At 45.6% G+C, this 11,437-nt stretch overlaps 1 protein-coding gene across 1 annotated transcript; it reads left to right on the forward strand.

The window, feature by feature from the left end:
* Positions 1-3,540: 3,540 nt before the first annotated feature.
* Positions 3,541-10,972, forward strand: LOC128323246 (mas-related G-protein coupled receptor member H-like). The gene is made up of 3 exons (XM_053245975.1): positions 3,541-3,589; positions 3,839-3,868; positions 10,167-10,972. Exons 1-3 carry the CDS (start codon positions 3,541-3,543, stop codon positions 10,970-10,972), a joined length of 885 nt encoding a protein of 294 aa, XP_053101950.1.
* The last annotated feature ends 465 nt before the right edge of the window (positions 10,973-11,437 follow it).

The following is an 11,437-nucleotide window of genomic DNA, read 5'->3' on the forward strand; positions in this document are numbered from 1 at the left end:
TCAATGTAGATATACACACATAACTGGATGAATACTAGAGAGAAGAAAATGGCTTCTCTGGGCCTTTGACTTATGTTGCAACTTATAACAGGTTGGGCAGTCCTAAGGCTCCTGGGAGCTACTTTTTTTTAATGGCAGGGCTTTGGGGCTACCAACATGAAATGGGAACCTGGGGAGGTGCCATCAGACACAAAATGGTGGTCTGGGGAGGTGGCCAATCACAGAATGGCAGTTTAGAGAGCAATTTACATCATCAGAATAAGGGATTTTAACATCTGCTAATTTGTCCACTTCGCTGCTGACCCCAATTTCTAGATCATTTCTGAAGAAATCAAAGAGCACTGGTCCCAGTACAGATCCTTGGGGAACTCCACTGATTCCACTGATTCCAGGCGTCACTGAAGCCTGAACTCGAGTAGGCTGGCAGGCCCCAAGGAAGGAAGAAGGAAGGAAGGAAGGAAGGAGGCTGGCATCAAGAGTGGCCACCACAGTTTTCTGCAGCAGACCCTCTGCCCAGGCCAGACAGCTCAGCCTTTGCCAGGTAAAATGTGAATACCTTTTTGTGGTTACATCCCCACCCCCGATATATAGGGATCTGCTTGCCATAGGGCTTTGATATGGTGGTGGGGAGAGACTGAGAAGTCTCTGAATGTTTAATTTAAAACTGATTGGAAAATTTGCTGGCTTAAAAAAAAAACCTATCTAAAAAGTCCTATAAGTGGCTTGTTTCATGGCAGAAAATTACAAAAACTTCTGGAACAAATTCATTCATTCATTCATTCATTCATTTATAAATGCACTTATGTTCAAGTTGTTTTGCAACCCAGAAGGTCTGAGTGAGAACTGTGAAGCATGGGTTGTGCTTTTATTTTATTTTTCTTGTGTGTGAACTGCTCCCCAATAACTCACAGGGACTTCAGGGTACATCTGGCCAACATGTGAATGCAGCACCTCCATTCCAGAGGAGATGTGTGTTAAAGGGCTTTAAAAGCCTTCTGTGAAAAACCTCCTGGAATCAAACTTTACTGGATTTGTTCAGAATTCTGTGAAAACATACATTGGCCTATATTCACATCAGGCTCACACTGCATGGTTGAAAGCCTCCTTTGCTAATCTGCAGCAAGGGACCCATTTTAATAATTAGTGTTTCTAGTGTGTTTTAGGCATTACAAATATATAGTATTCAATGTATATCACTCTATATTGTGAAGTGTGTGTGTGATATATTGTGAAGTGTGCATGTGTGTATTCAGTGAAATGTATTTCCAGGCAGCATACTTATTTTGAAATATCAGACGTAAATCCATGGGGGCCTGGGGTGTGTGGAGGCCCTGGACTTTGAGGGGCTGGGGGCCCATTTTAAAATCTCATCTTGGCCCATTCCAACCTTGCTATGCCCCTGGTGGTCACTTTGGAGGTGGGGCATTTTAAAATCTTGTCTCTGGGCCCACTCCAACCTTGCTACACCCCTGTGACCATCCCAACCTTCCGAACAAGGAAAGAGGAAAAAATGTCCTATCTGGATGGGGCTAAGCACACAAGGAAGCTCCCTGCCTCCAACCTTGTTTTAACTCACAGAGGATCAGAAAATGGGCACATGTGCCACAACTGAGCTAGGCTATGATGCTTGTCCTGCCCTAATAAAAATCATGTGAATGAGCCTACTGTCGCCACTGGTGGCATTTGTGGGGAGCATCATGCCTTGAAGAAATGCATCAAGATGCAACTCTAGCAACTGACGGGAGCTGCACCTTCTTTATTTTTCTATTTATTATTCAAGTGATATACCTGTTGAGATTATACCTGGCTGTATCTCTTCCCAGCCTAGTACTGCATTGAAAGATCAAGGCAAATTATGGTTAAAATTAGCCTGATTAGTAAAGGCAGCATAATGTATGTAACTCCACAGAGTATTTCCTACTCAGATGATACAGAAGTGAATGTGAACATTAAGAAAGTGAAGCTTCCCCAGGATCACTTCAGAGAGATTTGGAAATGCATTAAAATATTTTTCACCAATTTGGAAATAATTTGGCTTGAAAGACAAACCTGCAGAGGAGCCCTCTGACCTTGAGCAACCACCACGGGAGTATTTTTCCTCCATTTACATTTCCTCCACCAATTTTTTTGGATTCAACAGAAAAAAGTCTTCACCATTTATCCTGACACTCCTGAAGGCTTGTATCCTGGAGGGCAAGGACCTCATGAGGGGCAATGACCAGGCATTCCGCAATATTAGCAACAATCTCCACAACAACAAATGGTTAATCAACAGCTATTAATGCAAATCCATCCTTCTTCATCAGAGTGTTTGTTTCTTTGTTTGGGCAACCAAATTAAAAAATCCATAAAAACACCAACCAACTATAAAAAAGTGGTTGAAAAGATGTGTCTTCACTTGTTTCCTAAAAGTCAACAGGGATGGAGAAGCTCTAATCTCAGCAGGAAGTGTGTTCCACAGTCTGGGGGCAACCACAGAGAAGGTATGCCTTTGAGTCACCACAGGACGAGCTGGTGTCACCCTCAGATGAGCCTCACCTGAAGATCTTAATAGGTGGCGGGGTTCATAACAAAGAAGGGGTTCTCTTAAATAACATGGGCCCAAGCCATTAAGGGCTTTATAGGTAATAACCAGAGCTTTGTATTTTTCCCAGAAACCTATTGGTAGCCAGTGTAGTTCGTTAGGACTGGAGTAATATGGTCTCAGTGGGATGTCCCAGAGACCGATCTGGCAGCAGCATTCTGCACCAATTGCAGCTTCCAGATTACATACAAAGGCAGCCCCACATAGAGTGCATTGCCATAGTCAAGCCTGGAGGTTACCAGCATTAATACTTTTAATGTTGAGTTTTAATGTTAATTATTTTAATGTTTATATGATTTTAATTGTAAACCACCCAGAGATGCAAGTTTTGGGTGGTATAAAATTGGTTAAATAAATAAATGTGCACCACTGTCTTAAGGTCACTCACTTCTCTCTTCAGGATTCTGCAGAGCTCTCTCTGTGCCAGAGCCACCCACACCCCCAGCATCTGCTTCCAGCCCAGGACTTAATCCTGCAATGTGTTCCCACCCCCCACCCCTTCCAAAAAATAGTGGACGGGAACAAGATATATAATTAGGCTGGGTGAGTTTCTTCAATAAATCTTTTCCACTGAGTTCTTCCCAAGCTTTTCTTGTCTCTCACTTTCGTTTACCTGAGGCCACCTCTCTGGGAAGTTCAATGTGAGGCTGTCTTCATGCTCTTCCTCTTCTGCAGGAGCAGTTGTGGCTTAAAGGGGCCATGTCCTGTTTCTCAGATGCTGGCTCTAGTGCGTGCTTGCCTGCCTGCTGCCTGGGCCAAGCTGCTGGAGAGGCAGGCTACCCGCCGCTCACCCGGAACCCCCCTCCCCTCCTCCCAGACAGTAGGTCATGACACGGTGGAGCAGTGGCTGCTACACTGGGCGCCGCCACCACCACACAAGGCTGCCTGCTGTGGCTGCCGAGTGAGTGCCGAGGCAGGCTGCTCGCTCAGAGGCTGCCCCCGCCCCCCAGTACATCATGGTGTGGGTGCTGTGGCTACTGTGCCGCACGAGGCTGCCTGGGCCAAGTGAGCCCCACAGAGAGGCAGCTCGCTGTTCGTTCGGAGCCAGGAGCCCCCAACTCCAGACCCAGTATGGCTGCACCATGCAAGGAAGCTGACTACTGTGCTGAGTGAGCAGAGAGGCAGGCTCGCCACTTGCTTGGACACTGGTGATGTGCCGCAACGCCGCCGCCGCTGCCCTTCTGGGGCCTGTCAAGGTACGGGGCCCGGGTTGAGGACCCCAGTCGCCCAGCCCTTTGCCACACATATTGCCAGAGTATAGGTCTTCGATTGTGCTCTGTGTTGTAATCTGTCAGATTCGAGCCAGGTCCTTCTCTACTTGCACTCTAGTCAACTACTTAGCTGCTTCAGCTTCTGTAATTCTTCCATATATCATGGAGCTAATTAAGAGGTGGGTCAGACAGGATGCTTAGTTGCGATTGAGTCTACCACATGAGTGAGCTCTTTATTCCAATTTCCCACCAGGGTGTCAACAAGGTCACAAGGTGAGCGGGTTTTCTTTTCCTTACTAGCAGAAACCTCACTTTTATCCCAAGTGATGCCCTGATCATGAAGCCTTAAACAGCAAGATTCTCCTCCTTTCATGGATAACAATCTTACAGTTAATAAAAGAACTTTATTTCTTGTCACATGACACTGACAAACTGATAAAGAAAAGACAGGAAGCAAGTGGGGGTCCATTTCCTGTACATTTGAAGTGAGTTTTGTGAACAACTGCAAGCATCTCCTTAGAACTTGAGGGCTGAAACATCTAGTCTTTCCAGCGTTTCTTCTTCCAGTACAGAACATTGTGCTACGGTGGTCTTCCACTCACCATACTGAAAGGTTTCTGATCCACACCTAGAGGTATGTGAAAATCTAAACTTGAAGGACCTTTTATTCAAGAAGGGCGATGCTGCTGCTCACTGGTAGAGCACTTGTTTTGTATGTCCAAGGTCCTAGATTCCATCCCTGTTAGACCGATTTTAACTGGCATGGCCAGGAAAACTATAGAAGACCTTGGGAAGAGAGCCATTGCCCATCAGAAGATGCCACTTCACCTTAGTCTAACTAATGGGCTAAATCAGTATTTAGCTGTTTCATATGTCCATGTACTTAAGCTGATTTGAGTTAATAGGAATTGAGAAGATTCTTGCTTCTCATTTGTTACAAATCCTGATTACTACTATCAATTTTATATTAGCATACCGGACTATCTAGATGAATGCCTGTACTTCAGCACCTCCCTAAACAGCGATGTTAACCCATGTATTTTGGTTGTTTGTTTGTTTGTGAGAAAGAAGAGGAATCGATCTAGGGAATGAATGAAGGTCATACTCCAGAGGGTTGTCAAGGTGGAAGAAGTCTCTGGAGCAGAAGAAGAACTCCCTTTAGTAACTGTGTTATGCACTAAGGGTCCAGGGATGCACTGCAAAATGATATATATTCACTAATTCAAAAGCCTTCTTCAGGGGCATCTTTAGCAAGTGACTGGAAAAGCATCACCCGCTGAATTTCTGCCTGGACTCTTGGGGTGTGCATGAACCATTCAAATTCAAACCAGTTCATATCGAACCAGGCTGGTTCAGTGGTTTGGTTGCAAGCCAAACTGGGGCCAGTTCTCTCCACAATCAAACTGGACCAAGCCTTTGTTTGACCTTTCATGGATAACAATTTTACAGTTAATAAAAGAACTTTTTTTCCTCGTCATATGACGCTGACAAACTGATTAAGAAAAGACAAGCAGCAAAGGCAGACCCATTTCCTGTACATCTGGAAGGGAGTTGTGTGAACAATAGGAAGCATCTCATTAAAACATGGCTGAAACATTTAGTCTTCCCATCGCTTCTTCTTCCAGTACAGGATATTGAGCCATGGTGGTCTTCCACTCATCGTACTGAAAGGTTTCTGTTCCACACTTACATGTATGTAAATATCTAAACTTGAATGACTTTTTTTCCGAGAGGGGAGATGCTACTGCTGACAGGCAGAGGAACTGCTTGCATGTCCAAGGTCCCAGATTCCATCCCTGGGATCTCCTGTTTTCCAGATCTCTACTGGCATGGTCTGGAAAACTCTATAGAAGACCTTGGAGAAGAGAGCCACTGACATTCAAAAGAGGTCACTTTGCCTTAGTCTGACTAATGGGCTGAATCAGTATAAAACAGTTTCATGTGTTAGTGTACGTAGGCTTACCTGAGTTAATCTGAATTGAGAAAAATCTTGCTCCTAATATATTTATATATTTATTATTTATTTAGCACATTTTTATACCGCCCTAACCCAAGGTCTCAGGGCGGTTCACAATAAACAAATACTAAAAACAATTTAAAACAAATAATAAACAATCAAAAGTTTAAAAATTAAAAGTTAAAAAGCTAAAAAGTTAAAAAGCTAAAAAGCTTGGGTAAAAAGATAAGTCTTTAGACCCCTTTTAAAAGCCACTAGAGATGGGGAGACTCTTATTCCCACGGGAAGTGCGTTCCAAAGTCTTGGGGCGACAACAGAGAAGGCCCGTCCCTGGGTGGCCAACAGGCGACATGAAGGTAGCCACAGACGAGCCTCCCCTGATGTACGCAGTGGACGATGGGGATCATGCAGAAGAAGACACTCTCTTAAGTACCGTGGGCCTAAGCTGTTTAGGGCTTTATATTGCAAATGCCAAGCCATTGACAGTCTCCCATTCATCTTTCAGACACTCAGCTGGTGTCCCTACAAGGCTCCTTTCCCACTACTTCCGGATTCACAACTCAACAAAGACAAGGGTGGACTCTATCGCAGCGAGTTTGTTGCACAACACCAAATAATGCCCAGGACCTGAGGGCGAAACAAGTGTTCCCATCACCTTCCACCCTTGCATGGGCTTCTGTGCCACTGCTTGTCTTCCCATCAGCGGGTTTGAGGATTGTTCATCTGCACTTACACAGGTAGGTGAAAATGTCTACCTGAGGGTGTTTACTTTTAGAATGGGAGGGTGCCAGATTTCAGTGCCAGTGCACATGTGTTGCATGAAAACGAAAGATGCTAGTGAACATCAAGATGTCTGGGTTTGAGGCTAAATATGGGAGCTCAAACAGTACCAACTCAGCTCTTTGATTTCCTCTACTTTTGAAGTAAACCTGCTCAATACTTCCTGGACGTTTTCTGCATACAATAGTGAACAGTGATCTCCATGGAAAAGTGCCATAACAAACATAATTTTGAATTAGTCCCTGTGATGAAATATCTGTGCAATCCAGAACTGTGAGTGAGTTGGACTCATTTTCAGAAAATAGTGATGATATTAAAATGCTCTTTTCTGGAGAATTCAGGAAGTAGCATGGGGCAGTAAAGGGGTTCGGTGTGAGAGAGATGAACCAACGTTGTTGCAGGGCATGAACACAACATTCTTCATGGTTTGCTTATTAGAAATTTATTGTTGTGGCAGATATCCTTTCACCTTTCTTTTTAAACCTCTATTTATCACTCTGCCTGCTGTGTCCAGCTTATGATTTAATTAATTAATTAATTAAAATTTCCTTACATACTGCCTCCTCCAAAAACTCTAGGCGGTGAACAAAATCTCCCCGCAACCTTGCAATATCTGGAGAACAGAGGTGTAGAAAGCCTGGCAGCAGCCCAGGGGCATGATGGGAAGGTGGGCGCCCCATGCGAGGCCCCGCCACTGCTGCAGTTGTTGCCAGAGGGCACCTGCCAGCCTTCCCTCCATGCTGCTGCTGGGCACTGTGGCCCCACAAGGGAACTTGAAACCTAGATGCTCTTCCCAGAATGGCTCCATCCCTTGAAGGGAATATCTTGAGGTGCTCACACTTCTAGTCTCCCATTCATATGCAACCACGGCAGACCCTGCTTAGCTAAGGGGACAAGTCATGCTTGCTACCACAAGACCAGCTCTCCTCTCTGAGGCCCTGCACGTGTCTCCACAGAGAGGAAGAGGAGCAAGCTGGATGTGGTAACAGGGGTAGTTGGGCACAGTGTCTGGCAGCATTGGAGGGCACCCACTGTTGGGGACAGCAGTGGCAGCAGTAGTGGCTACTGTGGCAGCAGCAGCCCTGGGAGGGGCAAGGGGGGAGTCCAAAGGGAGGAGCGAGGAGCTCTCTGGAAGCCTTCTCTCACACACACCCATTTTTGAAGAGTGGTTATGGCACTGCCCACAAAATATGCTACATCATAATGTGGCCCTGCACTCAAACATGGCGGGAAATGAATTGCTTAATAGAGAGGACCCTGTATGGGTTTGAGGGAATGGTTACAAATAGGTTTAAAATTGTCCGCTTGCCCATTTCTTTTTTGGATTGGGTGGTTGGTTGCACCCACCATGCCCTACAATGCAACCCACTTTGATCTCCCTAGGAACTACCCATGGGGAACAAAGGGGTGTTTCAGTTTTCCCGACTATTCCCTATGGCCGAAGCACCTGAAAGATTTTGAATTTGTTTCATCCATTTCAGCTAGTTCAACCGCTATTTCAACAAAATCTTTTGGCCGTGTTGCATTTCATTTCAAGTTCAAAAGAAAATGCAAAATCCATTTTTCGTGCACATCCCTAGCCACCAGTGGCTCTGCAGGTCGTGCAATGAAGTCAGAGGTGCTCTTATCCCTGGACTTCTGGGGGCCCCCCAGATCCTCTTTAGTCTGTCCCAGTGATGTGGTTACCACTCCTGCGCTGGGCAGCCGAATGTGACCTCTGCTTTAGAGACAGAGTGGGGAGTGGGGAAAGAAGTATGTGGGATGGAAATATGTTATCTTGCATGTTGAGATGTTTCTGCTAATGTGTATTTGCGTAAATGTACCTGTTCTATATTCTAGCCCAGTTCCTGCTGCTTGTGTGCAGCGATGGGAGCTGCATGGCTCCCCGTTGCGGCTTGGCGGCAAGTGCGCTTACAAAGCCCGCCGCTTCACTTGGGTTTCAGGTGCAAGAGTGCCCCAAAACCAGATTAAAATATGGTGAGGCTATTCACACGATTGTAGAAAATTGGGCTAGCCTCTGTTAGCCCGATTTTCTGCAAATGTATGAACCACCGGACTTGGCTGTGAGCCCAGTGGTTCCTGAGCGGGTATCCGTGGCGCAGCTACTCATGAGTAGACCCCCGTCCGGGAGGCTTAAAAGCAGCTTTCTGGCGCGGGGGTCTCTCCAGTATGCCCTGCACACTCATGCAGGGCATACTAGAGTTTCCAGGGGCCGCATGGCCCCCAAATTCCTCAGCACCGGCTGGCTCCGTAACAGAGCCGGCAGTCATGTGTGCAGTCAGTTGCTGCAGCCACCCAGAGCAGACTGGCTGGTCATCTCTGGGGAGAGTGGGCTAAGCCTGCTCTCCCCGCTCACCCTCCCCAAGCGGGAGTCTTTGATCGTGCGACCTGCCTCAATGTTTCACCAAGGCGCGGCTCTGCACCACAGCGACTCAGGAGTGGCCTCCCAACTGTCATATTTTAAAAAAATCATCCCCCACCCCGAACTGGGCCTGAACTGGTTCGGACTCAAGCCAGTCTGCGCCCGGCTCTAGTGTGCACAAAACTGGACCAGAGTTTCCAGTTTTGTGCACATCCCTATGCTCTACAGCACAGGGCAGAACTTCTGCTGTTAGCCTGCATCCAATGAATATGGGCTGCCAGAGGGTGGGGCCACCAAGGGCCCCTCAGCCATCACTCGCTCTTCATTCCCGCATCCTCCCACCACTTGCCACTGCAGTTTCTGCCCCCCACTGCCTCTTTGCCAGCCAGCTCAGAAGCCACTTAGAAGAAAGGAACCCATTCCTACCTGGAGAGAGGAAACAGTGCCTCATTCCTTCAAAGTTTCCCTATATTTGACTGGGAATGGAGGGTGTGCATGTGCCCTGTGTCAACATCAGAGTGCATGCATGCCATCCATTCCCAGATGGCTGTGGGGCCAGTTGGGAGTAGGGAGGCACAATTCTAGGTTCCCTCCTTTGAAGCAACCCATAAACCAGCTGGCAAAGCGGCGGCTCAGGCTACAGCACAGAGCGGCAGGAGTGGCACGTGAATACCATCATTGTGGTGAAGTGGACACAGGCTCCTTCTGTCCTAGCTGCACCACTGCCACAACTCTTCAATTAACAGTGGTAATGCCAGAGTGTCCTCTGCTAAAGTGGAAACTGATGGGAATGCTGGCTGGGTTTCTGCATAGCAAATACAGTATGGAAACAATCTCTGCCTGCATTGCTTACAAGAATGTAAACGCCAGGCCTGCTGCATAGGTGGGTCTGTTACACTCCCATGAAGTCCTGCACAATTTCACACTGAACATATACTTCCATTGTTCCCAGGTTAGCTGATGGTGGAGGTTCAATTGTGCAGGATTTCATAGAAGTGGAACAGATCCGCCAAGCAACAATGCATGGGACCAACAATAGAATTGTTACTTGTTTGGCTCAAGAGCAAGAACTGAATCCATATGTTTCTTTTCAAATAGCAGGAGGAAAAGAAGAGTATTTAACTCTGACATACGTGTCCGCCATGGAATATAATACAACATCCAACAAGACTTGGAACTCAGTCAATGACAGCTATCCTTCAGAAAATGCAGGAATATATACAGACAATATAAATCTCTCTCTCAATTTCTTCATTTGTGTTGTCTGCACATTTGGACTTGTGGGGAATGGAATTGTCATCTGGTTTCTTGGCTTCCACATTAAGAGGAATCCTTTCACTACCTATATCCTGAACCTGGCTGTGGCCGACTTTGGACTCCTCATATCAGTGCCTGTGACAATTTTACACCCAATATTAACTACTTATATTTTATGGATTATTTTTCATATATTTTATGGTTTTTTCGTACTCTTTTATAGCATTGGTCAACTTCTACTGACAGCCATCAGTGTGGACAGGTGTGTGTCTGTCCTCTTCCCAATTTGGTATCGATGCCACTGGCCACCAAAACTGTCCACCATTGTCTGTGTGCTCATATGGGTTCTCTCTTCTGTATTTAATGGGATTCACATCATTCTCTTTATGTCTCAGAATTGGTATTTTGAACCAACCAACTATCAATTTGTTTTGAATGCAATTCTCTGCCTCCCACTCATCACTATCTCTACTTTGATACTGTTCATCCGAATCTGCTTTAAATCGCAACAGCATAGGCGGGGGAAAATCTTAATTGTTGTCTTGCTTAGCCTCCTCTTCTATCTCTTCTTTGCTTTTCCACTTAATGCTGTTTACCTAATCTTTGTTTATTTTCCTTTTAATGGATTCAGCTATTCAGTGGAATGCCTGCATTTAAGCGCCTCCTTAAACAGCAGTGTTAACCCTTTCATTTATTTCTTGGTTGGGAGAAAGAAGAGGAGACAATCTAAGCAAAGTATGAAGGTCCTACTCCAGAGGGTTTTCAAGGAGGAAGAAGTCTCTGGAGCAGATGAGGAACCGTCATTAGAAACCCAGTTATGATGTTTGAATTTTGCTCAAATATTCTAGCTTTGCCATTCTAATAATAATGCTGCAGATTCCTTTAGGCATGTGATCCAAAGATGTCAAATGAACTTGTTTGAACTCCTGTAGGACTACCATAATTTCTATGTCGGTGATGCATCATTCCCTTTAGAGAAGGATCTTTGGGTAGACCAGACTTCTGCTTCCTCTGCTCCAGACTTACCATGTCTGCTAGCTGGCTGGTCTAGCTGATTCGGGAGATTTGGAGACAAAGCAAATCATACCTGTGGTCCATTGACTAGATTTGGATACAAATAGAATGACGCTTGATTTGATTTGAATCAATTTGAGAGTCGGATCACTCCTATTAATTCCCCTAGATTAACAGCTTTAATTTTTTTTTTAAGCTAAGGTCTAGCTCTTGTAGATGTGCAGTTATGGAGCAAAATGTGTGGTCACTATTTTCCAAATGTTTGGATTTTT

This window comes from Hemicordylus capensis, chromosome 4, assembly GCF_027244095.1.
Source record: "Hemicordylus capensis ecotype Gifberg chromosome 4, rHemCap1.1.pri, whole genome shotgun sequence".
NCBI lineage: Eukaryota > Metazoa > Chordata > Lepidosauria > Squamata > Cordylidae > Hemicordylus > Hemicordylus capensis.

Coding starts and splice junctions, on each gene's coding strand:
- LOC128323246 (XM_053245975.1), top strand. CDS start 3,541: ATGGTGTGGGTGCTGTGGCTACTGTGCCGCACGAGGCTGCCTGGGCCA. Junction 3,590..3,838: donor CACGAGGCTGCCTGGGCCAA/GTGAGCCCCACA, acceptor ACATATTGCCAG/AGTATAGGTCTTCGATTGTG. Junction 3,869..10,166: donor TTCGATTGTGCTCTGTGTTG/TAATCTGTCAGA, acceptor TTGTCTGCACAT/TTGGACTTGTGGGGAATGGA.